The sequence below is a fragment of the Ylistrum balloti genome, unplaced genomic scaffold, assembly GCF_031769215.1.
Source record: "Ylistrum balloti isolate Yb309-2 unplaced genomic scaffold, AGI_CSIRO_Ybal_v1 Utg370658, whole genome shotgun sequence".
Taxonomy (NCBI): domain Eukaryota; kingdom Metazoa; phylum Mollusca; class Bivalvia; order Pectinida; family Pectinidae; genus Ylistrum; species Ylistrum balloti.
This window is the reverse complement of record NW_026782399.1, coordinates 26013-44310: the sequence shown is the minus strand read 5'-3', so window position 1 is coordinate 44310 and position 18298 is coordinate 26013. Positions and strand designations below refer to the sequence as shown.

The following is an 18298-nucleotide window of genomic DNA, read 5'->3' as shown; positions in this document are numbered from 1 at the left end:
CTATTTCACAACAATGTTTCTCCTCGCCCAAAACAACCGAACCTCACAGAAGTCTTTCGTAAATGATCGCATCCCACCTTCTTTGGAAACCTATGATTTTATCTTTGCAGTCGTGAAGTACCGAGGAGGAGGGGACTGGTATGAGGGAAAAGTCGGAGCTATTGAATTCATGCGATTTGTTAATCAGCATAATATAATTAATGCTTATCCTTACCCAGTGGAAGTTGAACTGGATGGATATAACGTTTTCGATCATAGCTTCCTTTACATGACGGGTCACGGGAATTTCGTTTTCAGCCAATCGGAAGTGACTAAGTTACAAAAATTTCTTGAGCAGGGAGGCTTCCTTTTTATTAACGATGATTACGGGTTAGATAGCTCGGTGAAAAATGAAATCAAAAAGGTTCTTCCTTACAAGGAATGGGAAAAAGTTCCACTCAATCATCCCATCTTCAATATTTATTACTCATTCCCCAAAGGAGTCCCTAAAATCCACAAACATGATGGAGGAGCACCTGAGGTCTTAGGGTTTTATCATAATGGCAAATTAGTCATTCTTTACACTAAGAACACAGACATCGGAGACGGGTGGGCACCCTATCAAGTACATAAAAACCCCGAATCTGTTCGCAAGCAAGCTCTTCAATTCGGACTAAATGTTATTCTCTACTCTTTTTCTAAATAATTATTGGACTCGTTCACCTCTCTTTTTAAAAGGCTCTACAGCTATAGCAATTTTGAAAAAAGAAGGTCAACCCCCTACACAAAAACTTTTTATAATTTAGATCAAATCAAGCAATTATTAACCGCTCTTGGCAATCCCCAAAATCACTTCAAGTCTTTTCACATTGCTGGTACAAAAGGTAAAGGCACAACTACCACTATGCTCGCCTACTTTTTAGAAGTACTCGGACATCAAACGGGTCACACTACTTCTCCGCAAATTCTCGATGAAAGAGATCGTTTCTCAATCAGAGGATCTAGAGTATCTTGGGAGGAATTACTTCCCGTTATGGAAGAAGTTTTGGATGTAGCAGCAACACTGAAAAAAAATGTCGATGACTTCAACCCTACCCTCTTTGACTTGTTTACCGCTATCGCAATGTGCTTATTTAAAAATAACGGTATAGAAATTGCTGTTCTTGAAACTGGATTAGGTGGGCGTTGGGATTCGACTAATTGTCTAAACCCTTCCCAAACCTTGGCAAGCATGATCACATTGATCGACTACGACCATACAGACAAGTTAGGGGGAACCTTACCCGAAATAGCACACGAAAAGGCTGGTATTATCAAGCCCGGAGTTCCTATCTATTATATTCGACAAAACATTGAGGTAAACCATCTGATTGAAAACACCGCCCATCAACAAGGCTCCCCCTGCCACTCGATTGAGATTCACCCGTTGCTTCTTGATCCACCATCCTTTATCCCTTCCTCCACTCAAATGAATTTAAGTTTGGTTATGCACACCTTAGAAGGTGAAGGCTATTCTTTTCAAAAAAAACACCTTGAAGAAGTATTGAAGAAACTCCCCATTATTGGGCGTTATCAAAAAATACGAAACTTACTTTTTGATGGAGCTCATACCCCACAGTCTTTTAAACACTTGATTGATTGTATTGTAAATGATCCCGAATTGCAAAAGTATTCAAAAATTCATTTCTACTTTTATGCCCTTTACGATAAGGACATCGCTCATTTAATAAAGATCATTCCGAATGAATGGAATTTAGTATTTTTTGACTGCCGATTACACTATGTTCCATTAAGGAAAGTCGAATGGGTAAAAAATATTATCGACGAAACAAGAGGTGAAAAGGTGGAAACCGTCACTAGTTTAAGTGAAATTCCATGGCAAAATTCACCTGATGAGCTATTTGTTTATAGTGGTTCGTTTCGCTTAATTGGGGAGATTCTCAATCAATTAATTAAGGAAGGAATTAATGAAGGAATTCTTTCAGTTTAATTCCTCGGATAATTTCAGTTAACCCTACAAAATTTCAAATAGTACTTTAAAATTCATTAATCAATACAATACTTTTGTAGGTATGATTATGAAATACAGTGAATCACAAAGCGCTTTTGCAATCAGTATGTCAGAAGCATTGAGTTTAAGGCACATCGATATTTATCAAAAATGTTTTGATAAATATGAAACTGTTTTGAATTTACCTCCTTCCAAATTTAATAAAATCGGCCTGATTAGGAAGGATCGAAAATATGAAGGCAGAGATAAACTTTTAAAAAAAAGTGAAACGGTACAGAATGAATGCAAGAAATTGGGTATTCAATGGGTTACCATCGCAGACAGGCACTACCCTAAGATTTTAAAAGAAATTTACCAACCGCCTCTAGTGCTCTACTATAAAGGTGATCTTCCTACCTATTATTTAGACCAACCGACTTCCTGTTGCCTATCTGTTATCGGTACAAGGAGAAGTGACTCTTTTATCAACCAAACCACACATCAAATCACCAAACAATTCACCTCTGTAGGGGGACATGTGATTTCGGGTTTAGCAATCGGAGTGGATACTTGTGCCCATCGAGGAGCCATTGAAGGTAGAGATAGCTCTACTACAGCTGTACTGGGATGCGGGGTGGATGTTTACTACCCACTTGGGAATCAACCTCTTTATAAAAAAATCCTTGATCGTGGAGGTTGCATTATTTCAGAATTCACTCCAAGTACCCCACCACATTACATGCATTTTCCCCGTCGCAACCGTATCATTTCCGCATTAAGCGAAGGTGTTCTTCTGATGCAAGCTCCCCTTAAAAGTGGAGCACTTATTACCGTTAACTGCGGTCTTGAACAAGGCAAGACGATTTATGTCTATGACTACAATATTTCAAATGAAACCTTTGAAAACATTCCTGAAATCAACCTTGGGAATTATCGTATTTTCCAAGAGGGTGGCATTCCAGTGAAGAAGCTTGATGATATTTTAGATCATCAATTTGGTTTTTTAAAAAAAGATGCGAATAATCATTACAAACCAAGCAATAAAAAAAATGAATCGGCATCTGATCTTTCACGCAACAAAGATTTGGATTCAATCTCTGTTGAAAAACGACTGATGGATGAAATCTCGCAGAACCCTCAAACAATTAACGACCTTTCAGAAAACCTAAAGATACAAATTCCAGACCTGATTAAATTGGTAATGGAAGGCATGTTAGCTGGGGAAATTGGAGAATTGCCAGGAAAAAAGTATTATCGGATTTAATCCTAACCATCCAACCGATAAATGTTGGTGATGTTTTTTAAAAGGGCTTTGAAGTCAATTTTTAAATCAATGAGCTTACCTGTATGAACATCAAAAACCCAACCATGAATATTTAAAGTTCGTTGGCGAATGGCTTCTTGCACCACTGTTTCCTTAAGCACATTGATACACTGTTCTCGAACATTAAGTTCCACTAAACGACAATGTCGTTCATTTTGATTTTGGATCAAGTCAAGTTCTTCTTGGTGAGTACGATAAACATCCCGAATATTTCTTAACCATGGATTGAGCAACCCAAAATGTTGTGGTTCCAGTGCTGCCTTAACCCCACCACATTCATAATGCCCACACACGATGAGATGTTTTACCTTTAAATGCTCTACGGCGTATTGAATCACCGACATGGAGCTTAAATCATTGCTGGGAACAAGGTTAGCAATGTTGCGATGAACAAAAACCTCACCTGGAGAAAGTCCCATGATTTCCTCACAAGATACCCGACTGTCCGCACAACCAATATAAAGAAGTTTGGGGCTTTGACCTTGAGAAAGTTTTTTAAAGTAATTGGAATCAAGTTCAAGTTTTTTGTTTAACCATTGTCGATTGTTTTCAAAAACTTGTTTGATTTTCATTTCAATATTTAATACCCAAAAGACATTTAATTCTACAATGAATTATCTCTTGGAATTTCTAGTTCTCATCGACGTGAATGATAGGTGAATGATAGAATTATAAGCCACACAAAATCTCTTGAAACTTTCAACTGATATTCCCAACCATTCCAGTTATCTAAACCATCACATTTTTGTTGCCGTTCTAGGTTTTTTATTTTGGGGACTTTTTCCTATCTATTTTAAATCCCTTGACTTTGCCTCACATTTGGAAGTTACTGCCCACAGAGGAATTTGGTCCTTTCTATTTGTAGGGGTATTGATTTTTCTTTTTAAGAAAACCAAAGAGGTTAAAAGAGTTTTGATGAACAAAAACTATCTTTGGAAATTATTCATTGCAGCCTCACTGATCACTTCTAACTGGCTTGTATTTGTTTACGCTGTGAATCGAGGACAAATTTTAGAAGTTAGCTTGGGTTATTTCGCTTCACCGTTGATCACCATCTCCTTAGGTATTCTAGTCTTCAAAGAGCGACCCCGTCTAAAAATAGCCATTACCCTTGCCTGTCTTGCTTTTATATTTAAGGCTTTCTTGGCACAACAATTTTCCTTGATTTCATTAGGGGTTGCCCTCACCTTTAGCTTTTACGGATTAATTAAAAAAACGGTTAAAGCTAACTCCATTACAACATTCTTTATCGAAACTTTTTTCATGTTTTTCCCTGCCCTAGGGTATGTACTCTACTTATTCAATACGGGACAATCAAATTTTTTCTTAGACTGGGAACAAACCAACCTTCTGTTTATCGCATTAGGGCCCATTACATCTCTACCTCTTATTCTCTTTAGCCGATCCGCTAAGCACATTGATTTGTCTATCATGGGGTTCATCCAATACATCACCCCTACTTTACATTTCTTGATCGCTATCTTTGTTTACGCTGAAAGCTTTGGCTTCATGGATTTTATCGTCTTTTCTTTTATCTGGGTGGCTATTGCCTTGGTGAGTATTGAAAGTTATCTAAAAAAAAGAAACTCAAATCTTAACGACCATTTAGGATCGGTTAATTGATATTTGATATTATATTTTAGAAAAAACTTTAGACTTTTCTTGTCCTTTTATTTCTTCTTTCAAAAGACAGTTTTGGAGAGCTTGATCACAAGAAGAAAGCACACCTTCAATAAATCCAGAGTCGAAAGAGTAGGTATCCCCCACCACTGAAAGCGTCCCAGCATTAAGTTGTGACACCTCTTCAATTACTTTACGAGGGCAAACTCCAGGAAGAAGGTAATTAAATGCATACGGGCTGTGAACACCATCCCAAAAACGATATTGAGTGCTCAAAATTTGTTTTTCGGGAATTTGAAGGCATTGCGCAAGATGAGGAACAAGTTGTTTTTCCTGAATAACTTTACTCCAATATCTAATAAAAGAATCTTCAAAGTACATCATGATCACACCTCGCTTTTCTTCCGCAGGCATTCCATAATAATACACCTCTCTTGTTTGGAGTTCTTCAGCCAAATTGTGCTGGGTAGTAAAAAAATCATTCTCACCCCACCACGGATCAGCAATCTCCACAAAAAGTCTCCCCAGTGAAAAACCTTTCATTTTCCTAAACAAAGTCTTCAATTCTTGAGGAATACCTATGATTTTTTGAATCGACCGTGGTGGAATGGCAAGAACCAGTTTTCGACAAATGACTGGCGCCCCTTCGTTAAAATGCAACTCATAAGTGCCATTTTCCTTGTCAAAGACCCACCCATTTAAAGAAGTGCGAAGGGAAATGCGATCAATCGGAAGATCTTCTCCCAGTTGACCCGTAATGTCATCATTCCCATTTATACAAGTTTTAATCATGTGATTAGCCAGCAAAACCTTCGTCCATCTCATAAGCCATGCCATGACGGTAAACTCTAAAACAATGAAAGCCTTAATGGATTTTTCCGCCTTCTTCATCTTATGATACCAATCGGAGTGGTAGACCTGAAGCCAATTTCCAAAGTGGTATTGATAAGGTTGAACCCCACTTTCTTTTCCTGTTTCTCCAAACTTTAAAGGAAGCCACTTGTGAACATCCAAGTCTGACCAAGGTTGGTTTCTCTCTTCACTGAGAAAGGAAGACTGATTCTCTCTTAAGAGATTCCACAGTTCATCGTCACTCAAAGAAGCAAATGGTAAATTACGATAATCAAGATAAAGTCGCCAAAGATGACTACACATTTCCTTAATAAAACCAAGCTCCCATCCCTTATCGGAACAAAAGGCAGGGAATCCTTTAAGATTAATTTTGTTTTTTTTAATTAGGGACTCAAATTTAGGTTGGCATCCCCACTCGAAACGGATCGCACCCCACTCCAACTTAAGTGATCCTTCGCTTTCTTGATAAGGGTATTCAACACTTTCAATCTTCCCACCTAGACGGTCTGATCCTTCAAAAAGCATCCAGTCTTGCTTTTCTTCTTCCAATCGATGAGCCAAATAAAGTCCACCAATGCCACCCCCAATAATAACGATGTCGCAAAAAGATTGATTCTTCATTATGGAATTTTCAACTCATTAATTATCGACAATCTTTCCCATTTCCCGAATGATTATTTAATTATACTATACAAGTTAAAAAATAACTTGTGTTATTAAATTTTATCCAGTTAATTAAATGTTTAAATTTTTATTTGCCCCCAGCTATGTCGAGAAAAGTTGCTGTTACATAGGATGCTTTTCGAGAAAGCAACCACAAAATGCCCTCTGCCACCTCTTCTGCCTTGCCGATGCGTCCCATAGGAATGATAGGGACTTTTGTTTGAATTCGAGTTTCTTTATTAGGGTGAATGTCGGTGTCTATAACTCCGGGTCGAACTCCATTGACGCGTATGTTATCTACAACCAATTCCCTTGCTAATCCAAAAGTGAGGGATTCCAAAGCTCCCTTACTCATGGAATAGTCGATGTACTCATGGGGTGCACCAGTTCTAACCGCTCCTGACGAAATATTGATAATGCACTTGTCCTGTTTGCGTGGATGTTCCCTCATTTGGTGAAGGGCTTCCTTAATGCACGAAATAACACTATAGCAATTTGTTGAGAAGGTTTTTTGAAAGCGCCGCAGGCTTATTTTATCAAAATTAGCAATTTCTCCAATCTTAGCAACATTGTTTACCAAGTAAGAGACGGGACCCATTTCTTTTCGAACCTGTGCAAAAACTTTCTTAACTTGCAACGGCTTAGAGAGATCACTTGCATAAACCTGGACTTCTTCTTTTCTCACTTTCTTATGATTAGCAAAGATCCGATCTTGTAGGGCATGAGCAGCCTCGTGGTTTCGATGATAAACAAGGGCGAGCCGATAATCTTTTACAGACAAACAAGCAAGAGCGGCTCCAATACCCCTGGTTCCACCAGTGATTAGTAAAAGAGGTTTAATCTGTTTAGTGTCTTTCTTTTTCATATTCTTGATTTTTAATATAGTTTATTCTATAATTAATTCTTTAATTTTAAAATGAAACAAAGGCATTTTTTAAAACCTTCCGATTTTTCTTACTCTGAGATTAATCAGATCCTCAAAGAAACTCTGTTGTTCAAAAAAAGAAGGGAGACGATAAGGAAAAAGACTCTCACTGGCAAAATCATTGGTTTGTTTTTTCAAAAGTCGTCTACTCGTACACGCATTTCTTTTGAAGTGGGGATCAAGGAACTCGGAGGAGAAAATATCTTTTTAACAAGAGAAAATACGCAGGTTAAAAGAGGGGAAAGCTTTTCCGATACCTTTCGCGTATTGGAGCGTTATTTTCACTGCCTGATTATCCGTAACAATGATCATGACGTGTTAGAAAATTTGTCCAAGACATCCACGATTCCAATCATTAATGGGCTGAGCAACCGACACCACCCCTGTCAAGTGTTAGCGGATGCCTTCACCATCAATGAACATGTTGCTAAACCCAAGATCGCCTATGTCGGTGATGGAAACAATGTTGCTACCTCCTTGATTGAACTCTGCAGTTTATTAAAATGGCCTCTGCGAGTCACAACCCCTCCATCCCATGCTTGTCCAAAATCGGTGTTGAAAGATTGCTTGGTGAACGACCGTTGGATTGAGTTTAACCATCACCCCCAATCGGCAGTTAAGGGGTGCAATGTAATTTATACCGACACATGGTTCTCTATGGGAGACAAGGAATCTAAAGCAAACAAACTCAAAGCTTTCAAAGGCTTTCAAGTGAACGATCGCTTACTAAAAGACGCAACAAAAGATTATATTTTCTTGCATTGTCTCCCAGCCTATCGAGGATTAGAAGTGAGTGAGTCAATCATTGATGGGAAGCATTCCAAAGTTTTTGACCAAGCTGAGAATCGCCTCCATGTTCAAAAAGCTATTTTGAGTTTTTTGTTCACACAGCTAAAGAGACGATAGATTGACAATAAATTAATTATCATTAAAAGAAGCACAAAATGACTATTTTTACTAAAATCATTAACCGAGAGTTGCCAGGATACATTCTTGAAGAGAATCAACATTGCATTGCTTTCCTTGACATCCAACCCATTAAATGGGGGCACACCCTGGTAGTACCCAAAAAAGAAATCGACTACTTATTTGACCTTGAAGAAACAGATTATTTAGAACTACAAAAGTTTGCCAAACAGGTTTCACAACGTCTAAGAGAAATCGTATCTTGCCAACGCATCGGGGTTGCCGTGGTTGGATTGGAAGTTCCACACACGCACATTCATCTCGTCCCGATCGATAAAGTATCCGACATAAATTTCTCTAATCCCAAACTTTCTTTTAGTGAAGAAGACTATCAACGATTAGTGACGAATTACCAAAAAGGTCATCGATAGTCGAATTACATTTGAAAAAAAAAACCTCTTTTTTCTTAATAGGCATTGCCATACTGACAGGAATTGACCTCATTGTAAAAGATTGGGTGGAGGACAACTGGGTGAGAGAAGCCAATCCATCTATCTCAATCAACTTGGAAGAGAATGAATCTTTGGTGGTATTCGGCAATGACCCAGAAAACAAAAAATATATAATTCAAGAAATCAAAGTCATTGATAATTTTTGGTCATTCCTTTATGTCCGTAACTATAACATTGGTTTTTCTCTTCTATCTTTTCTTGAAAAAAGATTTTCACCTGAAACCCTTAGTTGGTTCTTCAAACTGCTTCAACTACTTGGCTTAACAGTCATCTTGCTCGTTTTCTTCTTCCAAAAAATGGAAAACTTCATCCCTTTCCTACTTGTTTGCGCTGGAGGGTTAGGCAATGTCATTAACCGTTTCACTCATGGCTATGTCATCGATTATGTGAAGTGGTACATACCTGATTCCGATATAAAACTTTTAAACCCTTGGCCCATTTTCAATTTAGCTGATGTGTTCATCACCTGTGGCTTTTTTGCACTTATCATTTCAATTTTATTCCAAAAGAAAAAAAACTATGAAAACAAATCTCAAAATTAACATCCAAACCACATTAGAAAAGAAAAAAAAGATTAATCAAATCATTCTGTTCTTTAATGACAAGAATGACTTAAAAGAAACCCCTTCAAACAAGAATATAAAAAATAATCCTTTGAAAACCCTTCTTCTTTCTTCTGTTCATTTTCAAAAACTGCTAAAACAGTCAGTAGAGGACAAACATTTAAAAACTGATGCAACTTCACAACTCGTCCTCTATCGAGAAAAAGAATTTAATTTTGAACAAATGACTTTTTTTTCATTGGGGAAATCTCCTCGCTTACGGAAAAAACAAAGCTATCACAGCTGTCCCATTAAAAGCATTACGAATGATTTTCGTTCTATTGGAGGCATGATTTCAAAACAAGCATTTGCAAAAAAAAGCGATCTTCCCCAAGTTGTTGATCTTTCCTCTTTTAACCATTTCAGCAATGAAGAAACCATACGATATTTAACGGCATTTGTAGAAGGATTGCACTTGGGATGTTATCAGTTTTCAAAATATAAAAGCGATAAAAATTCTTCTAAAAAAAACCCTCCATCGAATAAATTTGAAGTGATCATCACCATTCCCACTCTATTGAAAAAACAATGCGATATCAACCACCTACTCAAGCAAGCCCAAGCTGTTAAAGAAAGTGTATTCCGTGCTCGCGATCTGGTGAATGAACCTCCCAATGTTCTTCATACAGAAAGCCTATCCAAACAAGTACGGGAAATGGCTCATTCTTTGAAAGTTAATTGTCGGATTTTCGGCAAAGCAGAACTTAAAAAAATGAAAATGAATGCCATCCTTTCGGTTAATGCGGGATCCAAACACGAAGCGAAGATGATTATCCTAGACAATTTCCGACCTAACAATCTAAACACCTCTACCTTTATGATGGTCGGCAAAGGAGTGATGTTCGACAGCGGAGGGCTTTCACTCAAGTCACCCAATGCCATGATTGGTATGAAGATGGATATGGCTGGAGCGGCTACTGTCATCTCTGCTTTTGAAGCATTGGTTAAGACCGGCTACTCGTCGCGTGTAGTGGCAATCATCCCCATTACTGACAACATGACAGGAAGCGGAGCGATGAAGGTGAACGATATTATCCAAACTTATTCTGGAAAAAGTGTGGAGGTATTAAATACTGATGCGGAAGGACGTCTCATTCTCTGTGATGCCTTAAATTATGGTGTTAAAAAATATAATCCTGACTGCACTGTTGACCTCGCTACCTTAACGGGTGCTTGCATCGTTGCCTTGGGGCAACACTATGGTGGTCTTTTCACGCCGAGCGATGACTTGGCCGAGAATTTGCTTGTTTCCTCTCGCCAGGTTGACGAAGCTCTATGGCGACTCCCCATTGATGACATTTATCTCAAGGAGTTGCAATCCGATGTCGCCGACTTGAAAAATATCGGAAGCCCCTACGGTGGAGCAAGTACCGCAGCTAAATTCTTGGAGCAATTCATCCCCGAAGAATATCGCGGGAAATGGGCACACCTTGACATTGCTCCCGTGATGGAATCCACCCAATCTCAAGGGCATTCGAGTAAAGGGGGTAGCGGTTTTGGCGTTCGTCTACTTGTTGACTTTGCCTACCGTTTCATGAACCATAAGAAGAAAAAGCAATAAGCGAACACATTGAAGGTTTTTAAAAAACTTTTTCAATCTCTTATCTATTCTATAAAGGGATTGAAAATCGCCTTTAAAGAAGAGATGTCTTTTCGTCTAGAGACAGTGGGGCTTCTGGTTTTATGTATTTTATTAATTTTACTCCCCTCCGAAATTGGTAGGTGGAATAAATTACTTCTTCTCCTGTCCTACCTGGTCATCATGATGATTGAATTAATCAATACGGCATTAGAAAACCTTGCTGATTACCTCTTTCCCAATCCAAACGATTTAGCAGGCAAAGTAAAGGACTTGGGTTGTGGAGCGGTATTCATCGCTATAGTCATCCACTCTTTTATATGGATTTTTACCCTCTTATCAGTTATTTGATGCCATTTTTTTCTCTTGGGTTTATTAAGAAGTACCTGCATCCATGAATTTAATAGCCAATACTCCTAAACTGCGGAATGCAATTGTATTCGACATTATCCTGCCCCATGAGATTAGGGGTGAGGTGGTAAGCCGAATGGAGGAAACGGAAAGCCTTCTTAAAACCTATGGAGGTATAACTCATTACAAAATTATTCAGAGACGATTCCATGCTTCCCGCAACTCTTACATTGGTCTTAGCAAGTTAGAAGAACTTTTAGAATTGGGAGATGAGATCAAAGCGGATCTATTAATTATTAACGATACCCTTCTACTAAGGCAGATTTATGCCATTGAAGAAATCATTGAAAAAAAGAAAAAGAAAATTGAGGTTTGGGATCGCGTTGACTTGATCTTGATGATTTTTTCCAAGCATGCTAAAACAGCCGAAGCCAAATTGCAATTAGAATTGGCTCGCATTGAACATTTCGGACCACGCATTTACGGGATGGGCACCGAATTGAGTCAACAAGGTGCTGGAATTGGAACACGGGGAACTGGTGAGACCAATACAGAAATAATGAAGCGTCACTTATCTAAGCAGAAGAAAATTATTAAGGATCGGTTAAAAAAATTGGAGGGCTTGAGAAACAACAATTTAAAAAGACGCAAAAAAAATGGTTTCAAGTGCATCTCCATTGTGGGGTATACCAATGCTGGAAAATCCCATCTTTTCACAACCTTGAGCAAACGCAATGTTTTGATAAAAGATGAGTTGTTTGCGACTTTAGACACTACCACCACGCGTCTTTACCTTTCCAAGACGCAACAAACCGTCTTGATTTCTGATACGATTGGATTCATCCGCAACCTACCCCCCACATTGATCAATGCCTTCAAATCCACCCTTCTTGAAACCATTGAGTCTGACCTCCTCATCCAAGTGATTGATACCAGCGACGAGGAATTCATCAGTAAAATTAAGTTTGTTGAAGAGATCATTCATGATATTAATGCTCAATCCATTCCTATGTTATATTTATTCAATAAAGTGGATCTCTTAGGTGAAGAAAAAATTGCAGAGGTCAAAAAATGGGTGGACACTTATTCTGGCATCATGATTTCAGCCAAAGAAAATATTAATTTGGATCTTGTAAAAAAAAGAATTGAACAAATCCTATTTCCCGATCTGATCCACTCAATGAGATTAAAAGAAGAAAAATCTCTAATGTCCTAAATGATTAAAACGATAATAGCATTAAGATTATCAATCTCCATCAATTAAACATCTATGAAGCTATTAGAAACCATTGAAGATTTCAATCATTTAATAGAAAGTCAAAAAAAACCTTTTTTTCTTTTTAAACACTCTACTATCTGCCCGCTCTCAGCTCAAGCTCATCGTAATGTAGAAAAATACAAGGGCAGGAATCCCGACACCCTCATTTACATCGTCTTAGTCGTTGAAGGGCGCCCACTGTCCAACCATATCGCTGATTTTTTTTCCATCACACACCAATCTCCGCAAATATTTCTTATCGAAAACTCAAAAGCCATCTGGCATGCTTCACATCTTGCTATCACGGAAACTGAGATGGAAGCGAAAATCGCAAAACTTTTGAAATAGTTTCCCTAATTTGTAATTAGGACGAAGTGTAGCAAAGTACAGTAGTATAAATATCATATTGTATAATATCAAAGAATATACAGAAGAAGAAAAATGTCGAATCAAATGAGTTTATACAAAACAATAAAAGAAGGTGTAAAAAAATGGAGGGAGCAAAAGTATCGATGTGAATTTGAAGAGATTAAAGAAATTTTAGATTTTCAATTTTTAGATGAGGGGAAAAAAAAATTAAAATTTTTAAGAAAACCACAATTTGAAGCTCTTGAAACATATTTATTTTTAAGATTTAAAAAAGATAATAAAAAAATTATAGATTTATACAAAGAATATTTTGAGTCTAATAATTTATTTAAATCATTAGGCATAGAATTAGAACAAAATGATTTAATTGAGATTTTATCAAATGGAGGAATTGATAATTTATTCGATAAAATTAAAAATGATAATGAATTTGTAAAAAAATACAAATTAGAAAATTTAAAAGAAAGTTTATTATTAGATTATCCAAGTTATATTTTTTCTCTTGTTATGGGTGCTGGAAAAACTATATTAATTGGAACTATTATTTATATTGAATTTGCCCTATCTTTAAGAACAAAAGGTGACAAATTTTTAAAAAATGCACTTGTATTTGCTCCTGGAAAAACAATTATTGGCTCATTAAAAGAAATTTCTTATATTGATATTGATTTAATACTTCCAAAAAGATTTTCTACAATATTAAAAAATAACCTTAAAATAACCTATACCCAAGATAATCAAAAAGATATACCCATTATCAAAAAGAGTGAATATAACATTATAATAACCAATATTGAAAAAATAAGAATACTCTCTAAAAAAATAACACAAAATTTATTAAGCACAAAAAAACAAATACAAGAAAATGAAAATGAAAATGTTTATAATCTAAGGCTGCTAACACTATCCACTCTTTCTAATTTAGGGATTTTTTCTGATGAAGCACACAATACCTATGGAATACAATTAGACAAAGAGCTTAAAAAAGTTAGACAAACGATTGATTATCTCTCAAATAAAACAGACTTAAAAGTTGTTATTAATACCACAGGAACACCTTATTTCAAAAAACAAATCTTAAAAGATGTTGTTTTTTGGTATGGATTAATTGAAGGAATAGAAGAAAATATTTTAAAAGATATTAGAGGGAATATTTATTCTTATAGTGAAGTTAGAGATGAAAATTTCATATCAATGGTTTTAGATGATTTTTTTAACGAATATAAAGACATTAAAATTGACGGAGATCAAAAATCAAAAATAGCCATCTATTTTCCAACAATAGAAGATGTCAAAAAAATAAAACCTTTTATTGAAAAAAAAGTTTTAGAATATGGTTTAGATAGTAATTGCATTTTTGAAGTAAATTCAAAATCAAGTGATAAAGACAAAGATATTTTTATTAATAGAATAAATGATAAAAACCTACCTTATAGAATATTTCTATTAGTTGGAATGGGGAAAGAAGGTTGGAACTGTCCTTCTTTATTTTCTTGTTGTTTGGCAAGAGACTTAGGAAATTCTAATAATTTTGTTTTACAAGCATCTACTAGATGTTTAAGACAAATTGTTAATAACACTAAGCCAGCAAGAATTTATTTATCACAAAAAAATACTGCTATTTTAGAAAATCAATTAAAAGATACTTATGGAGAAGATTTACAAATTATAAAAAATAGTAAAAATAAATTTGTAGAAAAAAAAATAACTTTAATTAAATATGATGATAAATTACCTCAGCTAAAAGTAAAAAGAAAAATTAAAAAATATTTGAAGAAAGAAAGTGTTATTAAAAATATAAGTATTGAAAAGCCGCAAATAATAGAAGAGAATAAATCTAAATTAATTAAATATGATTTTTCAAAAATTAAAAAGGGAGAATTAACAGAAAAAGAAATTTTAGATATTAAAAATGAAAACAAAGAATTTTAGATATTTATCAAGCAACACAAAAATTAGTTAATCTTTATTCATTAGATTATTTTGAAATATTTGATAAATTGAAAGAATTATTTCAAAATGAAATTTCAATTTTAGCATTTGAAGATATTAAAAAACAAATTGAAAAGCAAATAGATAATTACAAAACAGAAGAAAAAGAAATTGAAGAACTTTTAACCATTATTAAAAAAGAAGGGTTTAAAGAAGAAACAAATGATGATGGAGTTAAAATTTATACCACTACAATTTTAGTTAATAAAGAAAAATTAGATGCTTTATTAAAAGATAAAGCAAGCTATCCGAATTTAAATGATTTAAGTTTTCATTATACCCCTTATAAATTCGATTCAAATTTAGAAGTAGATTTGTTTGAATTTGTATTAAATCAAATTCAAGAGAAAAGAGAAAATATAAAAGATTTTTTATTTGTTGGTGGAATTACTGATAAAAGTAAAACTGATTTAGTTTTTGAATATAGAGATAAAAAGGGAGTTTTAAGAAATTACACCCCAGATTTTTTAATTATTAAAAAAAATGGAGAATTTATATTTTTAGAGACAAAGGGAAAACATTTAGAAGAAGATTTTAAAATAAAAGAAAAGTATTTTAAAGCATACTTGACTAATAAATTTAAGTATAAATTGTTATTGAGTGAGAATTCAAACATAGTTATGGAAGATAAACAATTTATTCAAGATGAGGTTTTAAAATGAAGGAGAGATGGTGATTAACAAACTAAAAAAACTACCACTCCCCCAAGACATAGAGACAAAAAGGGTTTTAAAAAAGGCAGCAGAAGCACATAGGCGTTTAGGAGAACTAAATGGCATCATTAAGACCGTTCCTAATGAAGCAGTGCTATTAAACTTGTTGCCATTACAAGAAGCTCAGGCTAGCTCGGAAGTTGAAAGGATTGTAACAACTATGGACGAGTTATATAAAAGTAAAATTGAAAATAATTTAACGAGCAATATCAAAGAAGTAAGGAACTATGAAAAAGCCCTTATACAAGGATTCACAGGCATTAAAAAAAATAAACTATTAAACAATAACCTTATTCTTTCTATACAAAAAACTTTATTAGAAAATCATAACGCTGGGTTTAGAAAACAACTGGGTACAAAACTAAGAAATAATCATGGAGAAATAGTTTATACTCCTCCTCAAGACCATAACGAAATAAAAGACCTAATGACCAATTTAGAAAAATTTATCAATGATGATTCTATTAGCGAATTAGACCCTTTAATAAAAATGGCGATCATTCATCATCAATTTGAAAGCATTCATCCTTTCTATGATGGCAATGGTAGAACGGGAAGGATTATTAATATATTGTATTTGTCCCTTAAGGGATTATTAGATATCCCTGTTTTATATTTAAGCCGTTACATCGTTGAATTTAAAGATGATTATTATCGATTACTACAGGAAGTAAGAAATAGCGATAAATGGGAAGATTGGATTGTTTTTATGCTGGAGGGGGTTGTTTTTTGTGCTTATGAAATGACTTTATTAACAAAGGAAATTGTTCAACTGATGCAGGATCACAAACAAACGATTAGAAAGAAATATCCTAAAATGTATAGTCAAGATTTGATTAATTCTTTATTCAAATATCCTTATACAAAAATAGAGTTTATTGAAAAAGATTTAAAAGTCCACCGCCAAACGGCTAGTCGTTATTTAGAGACTTTAACCCAAGAAAAAATCTTAGAAAAAGAAGTCAAGGGGAGGAGTAATTACTACATTAACCAAAAACTCATTGAAAAAGCTATTATAGTAAGGGAAGAAATATGGGGATTATATAAAAAAATAAGGGATTAAAATTATATGTCGAAAAAATGACAAAATTTCGACATATTATTGGTGATATGTCGAAAAAATGACAAAATTTCGACATATTATTGGTGATATGTCGAAAAAATGACAAAATTTCGATACGTTTTAGCATTGTTTTTATTATTAAATGAGAATTCAAACATAGTTATGGAGATAAACAATTTATAAATATGAGGTTTTAAAATGAGTGAAAAAATAAATGAAGTTAAAGGAAGACCTATGCTTAACTGGATTGGGAAAAAAACAATCAATATTGAAGAAAATTATCCAGCACAATTGGTAGAACTTTTAACAATGATAAAAAAGAAATAAAATTAAATTTCAATGATTTAGAAAAATATTGGAGTAATTTATTATTTCATGGAGATAATATTGAAGTATTAACAAATCTATTAAATAATGGATTTAGAGGAAAAATAGACCTCATCTATATTGACCCTCCCTTTGATAGTAAAGCAGATTATATTAGAAAAGTAGAATTACGAGGGGATGAAAATAATGAAAAATTAGAGGGAGAAGGACATAACAAATTAGAACAAAAACAATATTTTGATATATGGAAAAATGATGACTATTTACAATTTATGTATGAAAGATTAATTTTACTAAAAGAATTGTTAAGTGATAAAGGAAGCATTTACTTGCATTGTGATTGGCATAAATCTCATCATTTACGATGTTTATTAGATGAAGTTTTTGGAGAAGAGAATTTTGGAAATGAAATTGTATGGTGTTATAGTGGTGGTCACAAAAAATAGAAATTTTCCAAGAAAACATGACAATATATTACTATATTCAAAAACTAAAGAACACATTTTTGATACAGAAAATTTAAGAAAAAAATATAAAAAATCAACATCAGTATCAGGAAGTAGTTCATTTACAGGCAATATCAGTTTTTAAGAGAAAGTGAAATTGATTGAGAATAGGGGTAAATTGTTAGAGGACTGGTGGAGTGATGTGGCAACTATTGGATATGCACACAATCAAATTTTAGACTACCCCACCCAAAAACCAGAAGCATTATTAGAAAGAATTATCAAAGCATCTTCTAATGAAGATTCAATCATTTTTGATTGTTTTATGGGAAGTGGAACGACCCAAGCAGTTGCTCAAAAATTAGGTAGAAAATGGATTGGGGCAGATATAAATAAAGGTGCTATTCAAACCACTGCTAAAAGAATTCAAAAAATCATTAAAGAGCAGGAAAAGGATTTAATCAAGGAGAAAAATTTTTGTAATAGATTTTCTCATTTCAAAGTTAATGATTATGATTTACAAATTTTAAGAACTGAAGCTATTGAACTGGCTTTTGAAAAACTTGGAGTGGAAAAATTAAATGATGATTTTTTTGAAGGGAAGATAGGAAATAGTTTAGTTAAAATAATTGAAATAAATCATCCATTATCTTTATTTGATATAACAGATATTAAAGAAGAATTGAAAAAAAGACCTGAAGAAGATAGGAATATAAAAATTATTTGTTTAGGACAAAGAGAAGATACTAAAAAAGAAATTGAAGAGTGGAATAAAAAATCGAGTATCAATAAATTTGAAGTTATCAATTTAGAAGATAAAGAATTTA

At 34.4% G+C, this 18298-nt stretch overlaps 6 protein-coding genes across 6 annotated transcripts; 4 read left to right on the top strand and 2 right to left on the bottom strand.

Moving 5' to 3' along the window:
- Positions 1-3235: 3235 nt before the first annotated feature.
- Positions 3236-3865, bottom strand: LOC132557313 (uncharacterized). The gene has a single exon (XM_060221800.1). It carries the CDS (start codon positions 3863-3865, stop codon positions 3236-3238), a length of 630 nt encoding a protein of 209 aa, XP_060077783.1.
- A 2651-nt stretch (positions 3866-6516) lies between these two features.
- LOC132557312 (uncharacterized oxidoreductase YgfF-like) lies at positions 6517-7293 on the bottom strand. The gene has a single exon (XM_060221799.1). The coding sequence runs from the start codon at positions 7291-7293 to the stop codon at positions 6517-6519; it is 777 nt and encodes a 258-aa protein (XP_060077782.1).
- A 51-nt stretch (positions 7294-7344) lies between these two features.
- LOC132557311 (ornithine carbamoyltransferase-like) lies at positions 7345-8259 on the top strand. Its single transcript, XM_060221798.1, has one exon. It carries the CDS (start codon positions 7345-7347, stop codon positions 8257-8259), a length of 915 nt encoding a protein of 304 aa, XP_060077781.1.
- Positions 8260-8297: 38 nt separating this feature from the next.
- On the top strand, positions 8298-8690 carry LOC132557310 (uncharacterized HIT-like protein Mb0782c). The gene has a single exon (XM_060221797.1). It carries the CDS (start codon positions 8298-8300, stop codon positions 8688-8690), a length of 393 nt encoding a protein of 130 aa, XP_060077780.1.
- A 972-nt stretch (positions 8691-9662) lies between these two features.
- Positions 9663-10934, top strand: LOC132557309 (probable cytosol aminopeptidase). The gene has a single exon (XM_060221795.1). It carries the CDS (start codon positions 9663-9665, stop codon positions 10932-10934), a length of 1272 nt encoding a protein of 423 aa, XP_060077778.1.
- A 412-nt stretch (positions 10935-11346) lies between these two features.
- LOC132557308 (GTPase HflX-like) lies at positions 11347-12519 on the top strand. Its single transcript, XM_060221794.1, has one exon. It carries the CDS (start codon positions 11347-11349, stop codon positions 12517-12519), a length of 1173 nt encoding a protein of 390 aa, XP_060077777.1.
- The last annotated feature ends 5779 nt before the right edge of the window (positions 12520-18298 follow it).

Excerpts from the sequence above, each read along its gene's own strand:
- LOC132557313 (XM_060221800.1), bottom strand. The coding sequence starts at position 3,865 with ATGAAAATCAAACAAGTTTTTGAAAACAATCGACAATGGTTAAACAAA.
- LOC132557312 (XM_060221799.1), bottom strand. The coding sequence starts at position 7,293 with ATGAAAAAGAAAGACACTAAACAGATTAAACCTCTTTTACTAATCACT.
- LOC132557311 (XM_060221798.1), top strand. The coding sequence starts at position 7,345 with ATGAAACAAAGGCATTTTTTAAAACCTTCCGATTTTTCTTACTCTGAG.
- LOC132557310 (XM_060221797.1), top strand. The coding sequence starts at position 8,298 with ATGACTATTTTTACTAAAATCATTAACCGAGAGTTGCCAGGATACATT.
- LOC132557309 (XM_060221795.1), top strand. The coding sequence starts at position 9,663 with ATGATTTCAAAACAAGCATTTGCAAAAAAAAGCGATCTTCCCCAAGTT.
- LOC132557308 (XM_060221794.1), top strand. The coding sequence starts at position 11,347 with ATGAATTTAATAGCCAATACTCCTAAACTGCGGAATGCAATTGTATTC.